Source organism: Microtus oregoni, unplaced genomic scaffold (assembly GCF_018167655.1).
Source record: "Microtus oregoni isolate MIOR12 unplaced genomic scaffold, Mior012 000043F_ref0000047, whole genome shotgun sequence".
NCBI lineage: Eukaryota > Metazoa > Chordata > Mammalia > Rodentia > Cricetidae > Microtus > Microtus oregoni.
Genome location: NW_024543210.1, coordinates 7,353,675 through 7,369,324, shown reverse-complemented (window position 1 = coordinate 7,369,324; position 15,650 = coordinate 7,353,675). Strand labels below are relative to the sequence as shown.

Sequence of the window (15,650 nt, the reverse complement as noted above, 5' to 3'; positions counted from 1 at the left end):
ATGTGAATGTCTCACTCTTTAAACAGCGGACACAAATTCTTCCAAACCGGTTGGCAGTGACGCACCCTGTGTTGTGAAAGTGGTAAGAAAATACTGCTCATTTTTTTTCTTTTATCAGTGTAAGTTGGGATTTATTTTGTAAAACATCTTTTTTGATGACTAGAATTAAACCATAAGGTATTGCATTGTTAATTATGTTTCATAAATATTTAATGAAGTACATAAGTAGTTTTATAGTTTTAAGTAACTTGAGTTCAGAGTCTTCAGCTCCCCTGAACTAGAGGGGCACAATTTGAGGGTATGTGGAAAATGACAGAGGTCTGCAGGGGTGGAAGTATCTGTTTCACACCAGGCAGGCACGTTTTATATTTATATCCTGGAACATCATGCTAAGCTGATTTTTATTTTTGTATTTTGTCCTGGGCGTTTTTTATCCATCCATCCCTCTATCTGTCTGTCTTTCTGTCCATTCATTCATCCATCCGTATATTTATTTATTTTGCCTGCTGTCAGTTTTATTCCCTTCCATGTTCATTTTAAGTAGTTGTGATTCTCTCCCCTGGGGTGGCAGGGCCTTCTTTGCTGTTCTTATGCTGCAGTTAGTGGCATGTGCAGGGATTGGTAGCGCCACACTGGACACTGAGTAACGAGGCCAGTTACAGACTGGAGAACTGAGGCATCTTTATATTTAATCACCGTTTTTATTTTCTCTGCACTTAGACATTGTTCTGCTCAGCAGAGCTTGTAGTTCCCCTCACCCCGTATTTGATACACGTGTAGACCCTTGTTAAATAGAGCCAGCAGAGGAGTTGTGGAGAGCTCAGTGCGCATTCCCTGTCATCTTCTTTTTTTCACTAAAGTTATAGATCCTGGGACTTAGAAGTGCCTCAGAATTTGTCGTTCATTTTATTGTATTCAAATATAATATATTTGACTCCCTAGGAGCCAATTTAGACCAGAATTGAGAGGTTTTTTTCCTTTTTTTTTCTAATTTATTTATTTGATGTGTGCTTTCTTGCATCTATGTCTGTAAACCATGTGTGTGCCTGGTGCCCTGCAGGCCAAAGAGGGCATTGGATCCTCTGAAGCTGGAGGATGGTTGTGAGCTGCCATGTGAGTCCTGGGAATACAATCCAGGTCCTCTGGAAGAGCAGCCAGTGCTCTTAGCTGCAGAGCTATTGCTAGCCCTTGTTTTAGTGAGCATGTAAAAAACATTTACTAAGAAGTGTAATTTTTCAGTACACATTAAGCTAATAAATCAGTATGTGAAGACATGTGACAGGCATGTGCAAGTGTGTCACCCTTGCCCCTTGTAGAGCAAGCAGTATCTCCTCTCTGCTGCCTCTAGAGAACTCTGTGTCCTGAGTTTGAGCCCTGTCCCCTTCTCAGTTATTTCCCCTGTCTAGAGTTTATGCGAGATAAAATGCTGTGTGTTCAGCATGATATTTGTAAAGGATCACTGTATTTTTAGTTTATCAGTCATTTACTGTACTTTATTGACCCGCTGAAGGCATTTGGGCTGTTTATAGTTCGGGCTACTGTTAGAAACCTTCCATGTAGGTTGTTGGAGGATCTTTTGGTGGGGATAGGCTTTTGTTTCTCTTAGAAGCTGAATCGCTTCTCTGTAGGAAGGATAAACATTTACATTTTTAAAAAGTTCCGGACCTATTTCTGAAGTGACTTGCGGGTTTTCACATTGCCAGTGGTTGCTGACAGCCCACAGTGGGTGTGCCCAGCTTTGTGAGCTTGCTTACTTTCCTAGCCCTTATCGAAGGTTTGCGGTGGTTGTCTTGTGGTTTCAGTTTGCGTTTACTTCCAAGCACATAAGTGAGCCCCCTTTCCTTGTGATAAGTGCTTCTTCAGTCTCTTGCTTCTTCTTAAGAAAATTATTTGTAATAACTGGGTTGTGTTGCCTTTTATAGTTGAGTAGGGTGAGTTATTCTGGCTAAATCTTATTTTCTGATATGTGTGTTATAACTATTTCCTTCTAGTTTATAGTTGCCTTGTTCATTTTTAAATGCTTTTATATATCTTTTTAGCTGACTTGTTAGATTCTTTTCCTCTTTGGTTAATATGGCTTCTGATACTGAGCTAAAGCTGTAGCATATACCCCATTTAGGTAGACTGAAGTAGGCTTCTTATGTCGTTTGGAATTGCTTTGCTCAGGACTTTTGTGTCTTTATTCGTAAGGCATCATGATCTTTACTTTTTCCAGAAGTATTTCTATATTAGACTCTTTGAGTCTGACCGGCTTTGTTGTCAGCAGCATTGGCTGTTTGATTCCCAGTGGCTGCACTGGCTCCTTATCCCAAGGACCTCTGGGTGTGCACTCGTGTCTCATCTTCTAGAGTGCAGGCAGGTCTTGAGCGCCATTGTGGAGTGTGTGAGGTGAGTGCTTCCACAGCCTTTATTTATAGGCCTTAGTCAGCCTCTGCCCGTCCTGCGTGGCGTATTAATTAGTGCCTGTGCCTGTGTCTGTGTCTCCTGCCATTCGTTCCCTTGTCTCCTGTCCTTCCACGTTGGAGCTTTCTTTCTCCTTGTGGAATGGCGTTCCTTCTGAACTGCTGGGTTTGCTGGCAGGCAGAGGAAATAGAGTTCTTAGGGTGACACTAGTCATGTGCATCAGTTGCGGGGAGTTGTCTGTACCTGTCGTCTGTACAGACGGAAACATGACACCTGTGGGTAAGATTAGTTTCTAAGTGTCTTCAGAGGATTCCATTGAGAAGGAAGTAAGCCTCCTATGACTCAAGACTGTGTGGAGCAAACTGGTCCAGGCTTTCAGACCCCTCTGCAGCTGGCTAATTTGCATACTTGTCTCCAAGTCTTAGAAGGAGAGTGCTAAGTGATGGCGTTTGTTCTGTTCTGTGTGAGCTGAACCTCTGGCAGCCTCTGTTTTACCTTAGAACTTTGAGCTTCATTATAAGTGGAATGAACTTCACTTTTCTACCTTTTTTACTTATCTGGCTGAGGGGAAATGGGTAGGATCATTATTTCCAGTTATTTAATCAGAGCACATTGAAGTTCTAAGTTTTAAGGATGTTTATTTTCAGACCTAGTCTAATATTCTGTGTCTTCTGTTGTCCTTTGTTCTTCTCTTTGTAATAGAGATGGTGATGAGTGCTTGGTTTCTTGTGATTCATATTTTAGTAGTTCTTCCAGCGTTGTGGTCTGTGGTCCTGGAAGAACAGCTGCCCAGCCTTCAGAGGGGAGTCTAGGCATAGTTGGCTGCTGTTCTCTTGGTGACTGAAACCTTTGGGTCCTTTAAATTCCTGTGTCAATCACTGTATTGTCATTTATTATACAATTTCACTTTTAATATCCTTATGATGCCATTCAAAAAAATTGTGTGTATTTCTCTAAAATCTAAGTAGATTTTAAGTTACTCGATAATGACCTTTTTTCAAATGTCCTTTACTTATGCAGTTCTTACATTCCTGTTTTGTTTGTTTGTTTGTTTATTAAGGTATAATTTTCTATCCCCTTTTACCTGTTTTTCTGTTCATTTACTTTTATCATTTTGATTCACCTTTCTCTATTGGGAATAGATAGACTGGATCATCATTTCTCTTCTTACAGCTTTGTAGTCTTCAAAGTGGAGGTGGACATCAAATACAAGCATGTAGGGCGATTAATAAACCTTTTCTGCATTAAAACCAGAACAGTTGCCATTCAGACATAAACATGAGGGTTGTGACAGGTGCTTGTATGTGCGGTGCTGAAATGGGTGCAAAGCCTGCTGGCTGCTAGGCAGGTTTCTGTGGCTGCTGCAGTGCTAGCTAAGGCTTGTGTTTTCAGAGAACATGAATGACTGCCTGGGCACGATACCAGAACAGCAAGATGTGAAGTTTAGTATGTAAGGGTCTTTATAAGATGGTTCTATGAAGAGACATACCACGATACTTGTGCATTGGAAAAATGAGCATGCCTTTTATTTTTAGAACAAAAATGGGCAAGTTATTTAAGACATACAGCTAAGTTGATTTTTACTGCAAAGTTATATAATCACATAACTTTAACCAAGTCTTGATAAGTCAGGTGGAGATCCAGATTAGAACCTGCCGCATTGTGAACCATTATCATGTCGGATGGGATTATGTCTCCAGATCTGGACTTTGACTCTGAGATCCTTTCCCATGCTTCTGCTCTGAGTCTCCACCTTGAGAACTTGGTTACTTCTGACATGCCTGCTTTGTGAATGAGCTCTGTAGACCTTCATTTGGTATTGGTGTGAACGTAAGACACACATGCACGTTAGATGTCTCAGCATCTCCCACACACTGCCTCCTGTGTGTGCTTAGGGCCTTCTTCAACCTTTACTGATGCAAGGTGCTATAGGATAGTGCTTCTGTGTCATAAGTTAGCTTATCTCTACTTTCAGAGGCTGTGTGTGTGTGTGGGCACACACGTGTGTGCATATGAAATTAGGAGGTCAGGGAGAAGTAGTAAATAAGTAAACTGGATAATATGAGAAGACTTTTTTCTAATTCTTCCCTCCCACAGTTAACCGAAGACTTAGTAAGAATTAGTTCTTTGAGTCATTGTCACCTTTGTGGGAACAGAATTGGAAGCCTGAAGATAGCTTCCAGTTTGTGTCACCCAGAGCTGGTGCTTGGTGGTCCTTTCTTGGAGAACTGATGGTTTCTATTTCATAGCCTCCTGGGAAGGACTTTGCCTGATGTTATGATGTGTGTGGTGAATTTTCAATTTAGATATCTTAATTTTTTTGGTAAGAAGGAGAAACTTTGTACAGCTTCATTTTTAAATGGCAGCCAGTTGCTTTTGGATGGTGCCATTGAAATATATCACATTTTAATTTTTTTCCTGTTGTCATCGTCATTTTGACACTTAGAAGTCTTAAGGAAACGTTTAGTGATATTCTAGTTAAAATGTCAGTCCCAATTTCTTTTCTAAATCTTGGCTATTATAGAGTTGGCAAAGTATTTTAGATTTGAAATATGTTAATACAATTTTAGTTCTGAGATAAGGTATTTTCTCCACAGATAGCTCGCTTCAGCTAAAGCACAGTGCCAAGAAGTAGTTCCTTTACTTTGTCATAATGGAAGCCTATTGGATAGCTAATGTAAGAAAGTGCTCAGAAAGCCTGCATTATAACATTCTCATTTATATGGTTGAGTCACATTAGAAGTTTAATAAATTATTGCTTGAAGGAAACTTGAAAATTAAAGTTGATAGGATGTAGGCTGAAACTGAATAAATCAAAAGCTTTACGTTGTTGGTAGTAAGCCAGGAGTGGTCTTGGGAAAGTGTCCTTCAAGTCTGGGTTTTATTAATGAGTCATTCTAAAAGTTAACCAAAATTCTTTTTCTTTAATTTCACTTATTCTGTGACTTGCTCAATCCCATTTGCTCATGTTTCTGGCTCCTGGTGCAGCTGAGAAACAGGTAGGGAGAGTTTTTTGCTTTAGCACATCAATTAGGCCCTTGACATTTGCACTTGAGTACAGGGACTTGATCTGGGTCAGAGCTTGGTGACGTTTAAGGCCCTTGAACACTGATTTCCTGAGGCTGAGCTATAGCAAGTATGGCAAACCGTTTGGGTTCTTTCTGATCCGAGCGTTGCCCATTTGTGACTTACATGCTCTCTGGAGTTAGGTATGCTTGATTGCCGATGAGTCGAGTCAGGTAGACATGCTACCTGGAGACTTGTGAGCTGAGAGAACTGTCTATGGAATAAAGGTTTTAATTGACATCTCAAGGACCCAAATTAACTTCTGTAGTAATGGAGGGTTTCTTCAGTGGAGAAAATGTAGATGTACTTATTTTCAGGGTTTGGAGCAGATGTTGCTGAGATGGGGAAGAGCTGCAGCTCAGATCTTTGCCAGGTCTAATGAGCTCTGAACCTTAACTTCAGCCATGCAGGTTTTCTGTCCAAAATACTTTGCTCAGATTAGTTTAGAAATGTTTGCTTTCCTATTTGAAGTTGTCATTCCTTTAAAATCAGTATAAAATATCAAACATTAAGTAAATACTACTATCAATAAGCCAGACCAAACTCAGTATTTAAAAAGCCAACAAAATAATAGCTTATTCCTTATCCATATTTATTAAACAACGTGGGCTGTGTTTCTAGAGATTGGGGTGGGAAGCAGGCAAACTATGTCATTAAGCGGTGCTGTTGCTGTGCACTTCAGAACTGGTTTCACAGCTGGCCAGTTCAAGACAAAGATACAGCAGAGCACTGAAATAGGAAATAGATACTGTCTAGTAAAGTTGGGGGAAACAGTTATTTAGCTCTAATTCCTTTTGACTTTACAAAAGTTGGAGGTTTCTTTGTCTGAGAAACATAGGAGTCAGTGTCAGAAAGCAAAGAGCAGAGTGCTGTTTTGCTCTGGAGATCCAGATCCATTCCTGCTGGTTCTGATAACTAGGTAGAACCAAGGGAAGAATGAAGGAAAGGAATGGAAGTCCAGCCTTAGTTGGTTAAATCAGGGTTGAATCTTATTAAATCTCGGGAATGTCTTGTAGGCCCTTGGTGGTGATACATTTAGCATGGTTGCTGGCCTTTGCTTAATAAAGATGAAAATTAGTTTAAACATTTGTCTTAAACTTCTGCAGAGAGAACTAAATTTTTGATAATTCATCACTTATGAAAGTTGAGCTTCAGAGAAATAAAGATTATTGTGAGAACATGGAAAATATTTCTAAGGAGTTGAATTTAATCTTTTAATAGCTTAAAAATTTAAATACCAAAGTTACATTTTGTTGTAGGAAAAATTAGATTTACTCCATTTTTGAAGGCTCAGTGAAAATAATTCAGTAATTTTAATTGACTCTTGTATTCTAAGGAACCCAGTGACAATGGACCTCTTTTCACTGAACTGAAGTTTTACCAGCGGGCTGCTAAACCAGAGCAAAGTAAGAAACAATAAATATGTTTAAAATTGTCTTGTTAAAGGTTTAAATATGTAAAAGTAAGCAGTTTGCCTGACTTGATTTCACATAAGCTAGGTTAAAGTGTCACATCCTGTGGCTCTGTTTGTGTTTGCTTCATACACAAATTCCATTCAAATGGTATTTGCAGGAAGTCATTCTGATGTATTGCTGTTTGGTTTGTTGGTATATGAATAATCAATGGTATATGGCCTAAGAAATATACGAATTACCTTAATTGACAAGTGCGAGTACATGGTCTCTAACTCTTTTGAGCATTTTGCTAAAACCTGAAGCACATGAACAGGGGTGGGCACTGGGTTTGCTGAGACCAAGTGCAGTGAACGAGCCTCCTGGCTGCTCTCATCTCTTGTGTATCTGAGGCCCCAACTCCTACAGTAGGGGAGTGGGAGCAGCACCTCCGTGTCTCCTACATCTTGATTTGCAAGGTGAAGAAGAGATGTAATACTGAAGGAGACAGCCCTGTGTTTCTAGAGATTGGGGTGGGAAGCAGGCAAACTATGTCATTAAGCGGTGCTGTTGCTGTGCACTTCAGAACTGGTTTCACAGCTGGCCAGTTCAAGACAAAGATACAGCCGAGCACTGTTTTGCAGGTTGGTAGAAATTTTATGATACTTTGTGTTCCTCTGTGCTCTTCTCATCCTGTTACAAGTAGGAGTGGTTTTGTTTGTTGCTCATGTATGTATGCTCTCCTCGTAGTTATTTGTTTTGAAATGACCATTTACATACAGAAGTTGTCATCGCAGGCCTCTCTTTCAACTTCTAGTTCAGAAATGGATTCGTACACATAAATTGAAGTACCTTGGTGTTCCTAAGTATTGGGGATCTGGTCTACATGATAAAAATGGAAAGAGGTAAAAATCTACATTTTAAGCATTTCTTGTTGGGTTGGTTTAGTTGGGAATTTATTGCTGAGCACCCACAATAACTAGGTGTACATCTGGGCTGTAGGGCGGCAGAGGGGAGGGTTAAGATTGAACTCTGCTTCCCTCTATCCACCATAGTTTGGGGCCTAACTTGAGTCTGGGGTTGTAGGTACATCTTTGTTTGTCTTGCACAGTTACCCTCATTGTCTAGCTCTCTGTTAATATCCTTTTGTGTCACTGGGGAAGCTGTTCCATTTCTTGACCTCACATGCAGACACGGTGCCAGTGTCAGAAATTGGTGTCAATGTCTTGTGAGTTTTCCTATCAAGGAACTTCTCCTGGAGTCCTGTGAGACTTCTTTATACATTTTCTTGGTCACAGTTTTGTAATTCTTATGCTTAAACCTGCCACTGGAAAGGTTCAAGAAGCCACACAGGTCACACAAGTTTCTTGGTTTCACTGATACATGGAAGGGGAGGGAATGCCCAAGCCAAATTGGTACTGTGTTAGCAAAGACTTGAGAATGGGGCGACCAGTGTGTAAGCCTGCCAGTTTTATTTACTAGAGAGCCATGCATCTCCTCTTAGGGAGTCTGGGGCTCCCTGGAATCCAGAGAGAGGTAGTGGGTGGAAGGCTGGTTGTTCAAAGGGTACCTGACAGGAGCTTCAGAGGACTCAGAGTGGGTAACTATAGCTGAGCGAGTCTCCAACTGTGTCTCAGTTTATTGTTAGTAATGATTCCTTCTGAAACTGAGCTTACTGACCTTCCTCAGTGGAGCAAGAGACTCAGACTGGTCGTGGATGAAGTGTTGACTGTAGGTTGAAGCACTAAAAATAATCACATAAGTCTTTCAGAAGTGAAGAAATAGAACATAGGATTCTTCTTCCAACTGCCTCCCCTGCTAGCCATCCTTACTTTTCCTTTAACTTGTTTGGGAGTGATTAGGACAGTATGAGGACTGTAAAAAAATACTTCTGTTGCCATTTGGGAATTGTTTGTTCTAATTAATATTTTCTCATTACTTGAAGCATTTAGCCAAGTCCCTGAAAAAGAAAGCATCAGAGGCCTTACCTGACATGTTTGGAAGCAGCTTTCTCTTAATATTCAGTCTTAGAGTTCTCTCTCAGGAGAACATGCTAACAGTTTGTGTGTGTCATTTGTTTATAATTTAGGAATGTTGAGAAGATGTTAGGGCCGTTCGTTCAGAGTTAGTGAAAGGGTGATTTGCATGTAAAAGCAAAGGCCTGGTTAATCTGCTTTAGTGGTGGACCTTGTGTTGATCAGACAGTGTTCCCATCTTCCAGACTCTGCTGGCTAGGTCTGTGTCGACTGAACACAAGCTAGAGTTACCTGAGAGGAGGAAACTTGATTGAGAAAATACTTCCATAAGATTGATCTATGGGCCAGCCTTTAGAGCAGTTTGTTCATTAGTGATTGATGGGGAGGGTCTAGCCCATTGTGGTGGTGCCATCCCTGGTCTGGTGGTCCTGGGTTCTATAAGAAAGCAGGCTAAACAAGCCAGTAAGCAGCACCCCTCCTTGGCCTCTAAGCTCCTGCCTCCAGGTTCCTGCCCTGCTTGAGTTCCTGCCCTGGCTTCCTTTAATGATAAACAATGATGTGGAAGTGTAGGTTTAATAAACTCTTTTCTTCCCAGTTGCTTTGGTCTTGGTGCTTCATCACAGGAGTAGTGACCCTAGGGCACAGACTGTCGGCAAAGGTTAAAGGTTACACTGTTATTCAGTTTTGTAATGATCACACAGGCTAACTCTTTGGAAGAGGCTCCTCTCTCTCAACTGTGCAAAACCTGCCTACCTATATTGGGAAGTCACATGACTGTTCTCTATTATATTAGAGGCCAGAGTTGTGGGAATCTTGATACAAATGGATATTTTGTGGGGATCTTGATACAAATGGATATTTTGCCCCTACTTGATAGTATGACTTTGACATAAACTTTACCTCCTAAAGCATTACTATCTAATAAAAAAAAATGTACAGTCTCTAATTCTCTTCTAGTTCAAAAAATGGATAGGATCCTTTATTTTATGTTATGACACCATCTTTTAGTATTAGCTGACTGTTTCCTTGTAACTCACCATATTTTATTGTCATAAAAACCTACATTATGGAAGTGTGACTTTTGTGTTGTACACTGTTATTATTCCAGTGTGTGGAAGACAGTGGTTCAAACCATGGGCCCACTTGGTTTGAGGGGAGGGCACTAAAATGTTCTTCTGTAAAATAGGATGGAAGAGCGCCTGCCTGGCGAGTGCCCTGGGTGAGGTAAACTGTGGGGTGAGGTGCACCAGCTGACTTCTGTGGCTATGTGCTCATCCCATGGGGAGTTTTGTCTTGTGTGTCTGTCTTCATGATTTCAGTAGACACAGTAGACTTTGGGCAACTCTCTTTTTTTTTTTAATTGAGAAAAGGAGTAAAAAGAAAAAAAAAAACAAGTTTCCACCTCCTCCCAGCCTCCAATTTCCCTCCCCCTCCTCCCACCCTTCTCCCCCTCCTCCCACCCTTCTCCCCCTCCCCCCACTCCTTTCCCCCTCCCTCTCCAGTCCAAAGAGCAGTCAGGGTTTTCTGCCCTGTGGTAGACAGGACAGTACAGCAGTCTGAATTCTTGAGATTTCTATCTAGATGGGAGAAATCTTTATGGTATGTGTTCATGCCCCTTTCCTCCTCTTTTATAATACTGCCTTATTAAGCATAATTTGACATAATCTGAAGGGAGAATGTTCATTGCTATGCATGTTCCTAGTTATTTCCCTCACTGACTTTCCTTGTTTGTCTTCAGTTACAGGTTTATGATAATGGACCGCTTTGGGAGTGACCTTCAGAAAATATATGAAGCAAATGCCAAAAGGTTTTCTCGGAAAACTGTTTTGCAGCTAAGCTTAAGAATTGTATGTGAGCTCTGATCCTTGTTTGTGGATGCAGTAAGGGCTGTTTCTGTCACAGCTCAGTCCTCTGCTGGCCGTGTTTGGTACTGCATTAATTTACTGTGTGTGTTCTCCATAGCTGGATATCCTGGAATACATCCACGAGCATGAGTATGTGCACGGGGACATCAAAGCCTCCAACCTTCTTCTGAGCTACAAGAACCCTGACCAGGTCCTTATAACTTCAATATTTGCTGTTGTAAAACATGCTGCATGGGCAAGTAGGGTGCTCTGTACTGAACCCCCCACAAGTTCTGCTTCTTTTTTTTGTTGTAGCTACACCAACAGTGCTGTTCTTCAGACACTTTTATATTGTTGCCATCCTGCATTCTTGCTGCAGTTTGAACTGCTGGCACTTCATCAAGTTGGCTCATTTGTCCTAAATAATATTCAGAAGTACTGGGTACAAAATGAATTTCAAATAGCTATTTGGGGGTGGAAGCTTAAAATTATATAGTGCACCAATGAATTAGATCTGCCTGTCCGCTCTGTCACCTTTTTAAATTTCCTTTGTTCAAGAGCTCCATCAGATGTGTCTGCTACTCAGAAAGTTTGGTATTTGGTGTACAGACTGCCAGAGCAGTCTGAACTTGTCTGTCCTTAGGGCACAGTGCAGGTGTGCATCTTCAGTTTGCTTCGTTCCCTTTGCAGTTCTGTGTTTAAGAGGAGAAAGCTCTGTTGTATACCTGTGTTGGAGTCAACTCGGTTGTCAGTGACATACAGGATGCTTGTAGCCATTTCCATGTTTTATGCAGAGAAGATGCTGGAATGGCACTTCTTGGTGTTATATAAGAAGGAAGTTCTGAGTGCTTGGTTTGGTGCAGTGGTCTGTCCACATTCTATGAACTTGGCTCTTTCTCATAGAGCTACCTGTTTGCAACCACCTATGGCTTAGATTTCCCTTTTTCTTTTGATTGCCTCCATTTCTACCACACTGTGTTTGCTTCCCCTAGATAGGCTATGGAGATCATCAGGGGTGTGTGTAGTGCGCCAAAAGAAAGAGAGTTGCTGTGCTGGGGCGCTCTGTGAGGCATTGCAGGGTTCACCTCTCCGCAGCCATCTCATTTGAGCTGTTTCCTTGAATACAGCTAAGAACCTGAACAGTAGAGGTCCTATAGCTGGATTAGGGGGGACTGGCCTAGTCCTACTAAAAAATTGACTCCTGTTAGTTTGCACTTGACAGCCATGTGCATCTCTCCTACCTTTCAGGCATGCATGGATGGGGTTACTTTCCCAGTACTCAGTCCATCTTTGTGCTCACATGTATATGGGAGCCTGCATTTGTGACAGAGAATCAGGTATGTGTGGCTATCAGATGGGTGCCACATGTACTAATGTTGTGTGCTAGTCAGAGCAACAGACTTTGCTCATTGGATTCCTCTGTCTGCATTCCAAATTAGCTTTAATCTGGAAGTCTCGACTTTAAATGTAGTATTTTAAACTGTAGGTAAAGACCTCATATAAGAGTTTTGAATATTATTTTAGCCCTTGAATAATTATGATGTAAATAGGCCTGCAGGTAAAGACTCAAGAGAAGACGGCTGTTGTACTGTGTGCTGACATTGTTCATCTCTCTCCTTTGTGGAGTCTTGAAAGCTTACTTTGTCTTGAAAGCTTACTTTGTGTGGTAGTTATGTTCTAGACTCTAAGAAAAACTTGACACCAGTAAGCTTTGCTCAGGATTAGTTAGAAGTTTAGCACATACTTTTCTAAGAAAATATGCAAAGTGAAATAGTTTCTAAGAACTGTCACTTCATGGTCATTTCACATTAATTAAAAGTAAAAGTTGTTGGTGAGAGGGTTGGGTAGCTCAGTGGCAGAGGAAGGTCCTGAGTTAGACTCAATACTGCAAAGAAAATAAGATTTCTTAAAAGTAAGAATTAGGGCTGGGCAATGATGACTCACACCTGTAATCCCAGCACTTGGGAGGCAGATGCAGGTAGATCTCTGTGAGTTTGAGGGCAGTCTGGTCTACAGAGTGAGTTCCAAGGCAGCCAAAGTTACACAGAGAAACCCTGCTTTGAAAAATGAAAGAAAAAAAAAAAAGGTAAGAATTACTCAGAGATAATAGCTCAGTGGCAGAGCTCATGTTTAGCATTTATGAAACGTTTGGTGCAATTCCCAGCGTTCCAGAGGAGGTAGGGGTTGGTTCAGTACTTTTACAATGTTCATACTAGATTTGACTTGTTTGGAGAGCTGCTGTTTGCCCTCGTAGGTTAATTTACCCCCAAGTGGTTGTATTTTGTTTCTGTACTTTTTGTTTTGTTTTGTTTTTTCGAGACAGGGTTTCTTTGTAACTTTGGTGCCTGTCCTGGAACTAGTTCTTGTGGACCAGACTGGCCTCGAACTCACAGAGATCTGCCTGCCTCTGCCTCCCAAGAGCTGGGATTAAAGGTGTGCACCACCACCACCCGGCTATTTCTGAACTTTTTGAGTGATACATGTGGGTTGATTTTTTGTCTTTAATTTGGCACTTGGAAATTTATAGGTGTACTTGGTAGACTATGGACTTGCTTATCGGTACTGCCCAGATGGAGTTCATAAAGAGTACAAAGAAGATCCCAAAAGATGCCATGATGGCACACTGGAGTTCACCAGCATCGATGCGCACAATGGCGTGGGTATGTTCACAGTGGCCTGTTGTGTCCACAGTAGCTTGCCGTGTCTACAGTGACCTGGTGTGTCTGCCGTGGTCTGTACTGATGTTTCCTTCTGAATTTCTGTACTTAATTATGCTAAGTAAATAAGTAGACTGATAAGAATACTGGAAGAAGCAGAGTGGGATGAGAAAGAGGGCAAAGGTTTGGCTCCTACAGAAGGGTAAGGCCCTTGTGCATGCCCCTGCCCTTCAGGGATAACTGGATCTTTGGGTTCCCATAGCTCACCTCTGTGCGGCTTTGTTTTCTACATCCTGGTTTCTTATGTATTATGCCTTTATGGCGAGTAGCTTTTGTGTAAGCTAGCTTAGTCCGGTGTTTATGTCTTTTGCTGCGGTGGACCTCACAGTATTTAGAGTGTCAACATTTTAATAGCTTCCCGTCTCCCAAAGATAACAGTGCATGTTAGGTGCTTTCAGACTTGTATTTCCTAGACAGTAATAGCAGTGTGAAACCTTAAGTTTTCTCAGTGTGGGTTTTAAGTAAGTTTAAGTCAGTTTGGGTTATTAGTTGTAGATAAAGATTTGTTTTCTACAGACCAGTGTTCAATGTTTTCATTACATTCAGACAAATGTTTCTGCCGAAAGGTGGACTTGAGTGGACTGCTGTGTCTTTCTGGAAAGCTATTGTACTCTGCTTGATCTTGTTGTGTTTGTAGCCCCATCACGACGTGGCGATTTGGAAATACTTGGTTATTGCATGATCCAGTGGCTCAGTGGCTGTCTTCCTTGGGAGGATAACTTGAAAGATCCCAACTACGTTAGAGATTCTAAAATTAGGTAAGGGACATCTTACATTATTTTGGGTTGGGTGGTGATAGGACAGAGGATTTTAGTCAGAATTTCCTGACAAGACCTATTGGGTTTTTTTTCTAGATTATTTATTTTATTTTATTTTTTTAGACAGTGCTTTGCTGAGCAGCCCTCCTGCCTCAGCCTCTTGAATGTTGCTATTATAGGCATGTCACAGTCACCACACCTGGCTCAGTGATGTTTAAAGTAGAAGGTGCTGGTGAGGTGGCAGGGCTCTTTGAACTTTGCTGTTTTTCTTGGAATTACTGCCTGCTGTGCTGTCCTGGTAGGGGACTGAGCTCAGAATGACACTTGGTCACTTGTCACTAAGCATTCCTTCCTTCCTCAACAGATACAGGGACAATGTCACAGCTTTGATGGAGAAGTGCTTTCCTGAGAAGAACAAGCCAGGTAGGGAAGGTTTCCATAGACCTTCACAGAGCTTTTAGTTTCTGGAAGGAAAAATCCCTCTGCCTGTGAGCTGGGGCATTTTAGGACGTTACTGTTGTTGGAGGTGTGCTTTCTTCCCAAAAGCAACTCTGCACAGTGAGCTGGTCAGCAAGCTGCTCAGTGGGCTTTGGAGCCTCATATGATTACCCTTTGCTTTCATCAGGGGAAGCATGTTTTGTTCGCTTAGCCAGTGTTTATGGAGGTTGTAGTATGTGCCAGAGACTGCTGTTAATGCAGGCTGCATCTTACCTCTGCCCTCGGGATGCTGGCACTCTTGCTGCAGCTAAGAACACAACAGCGATTTTTGTTGGCACATTATGTTGTTAGTCCTCTGGAGAATAAGAAGACAGGCAATGGAATTGGGAATGTAGAGATGGCACAGAGAGTAGGAGAGAGATTTTAAATTTTGAGCAGCATGGCCAAGGACAGCCTTGTGGATGGGATACTGAACATTGTAGGGAGGAGGTGAAGAAGTAGCTGTGTGAAGGTTGGGAGACTGCTCTAGAGGATGTGAGGACTGTCCTTTTTGGTCATCTTGAGGTCACTGGTTTTTACTTTGATCAAGAGTCTACAGCTCGAAATAGACGGGATGCCAATGGCTTTACTTTTTAGAGCAGTGGGGTTCTCAACCTTCCTAATGCTATGATCCTTTAATACACCTCATGTCGTGGTGACCCCCAGCCATAAAATTATTTTCACTGCTACTTCATACCTGTATTTTTGCTACTGTTATGAATCATAATGTAAATATCTGCTATGCAGGATGGTCTTAGGCAACCCATGTGAAAGGGTCATTTGGACCTCCCCTCCAAGGGGTCGTGGCCCACAGGTTGAGAACCACTATTCTAGAGACAAAAACTACCTCTAGGTCCTGGTTGAGGGACTGGGGAGCACTCTGCAGTGTGTCCTTCTGTTACCATCCGTTTCTGTCCTCAGTCTTGGGCTGAGTGCACTAAGACTTCCGTTGTATGTCTGTGTGGTGCTCTGCTATATCTACATTCCATGGTTTATGTATGCTACTGCATATCTGGGT

General features: G+C 41.7%; 1 protein-coding gene across 4 annotated transcripts in view; it reads left to right on the top strand.

The window, feature by feature from the left end:
- Positions 1 to 15,650, top strand: part of Vrk1 (VRK serine/threonine kinase 1) — a 71,830-nt gene that overhangs the window by 37,666 nt on the left and 18,514 nt on the right. For all 4 annotated transcript variants that reach the window (XM_041633264.1, XM_041633259.1, XM_041633262.1 and 1 more), the window contains 8 exons: positions 27 to 82; positions 6,806 to 6,875; positions 7,678 to 7,765; positions 10,575 to 10,683; positions 10,799 to 10,891; positions 13,208 to 13,340; positions 14,035 to 14,155; positions 14,520 to 14,578. In XM_041633264.1, the coding sequence (XP_041489198.1) occupies positions 27 to 82; positions 6,806 to 6,875; positions 7,678 to 7,765; positions 10,575 to 10,683; positions 10,799 to 10,891; positions 13,208 to 13,340; positions 14,035 to 14,155; positions 14,520 to 14,578 (729 nt within the window). The remainder of the gene's footprint in view (positions 1 to 26; positions 83 to 6,805; positions 6,876 to 7,677; positions 7,766 to 10,574; positions 10,684 to 10,798; positions 10,892 to 13,207; positions 13,341 to 14,034; positions 14,156 to 14,519; positions 14,579 to 15,650) is intronic.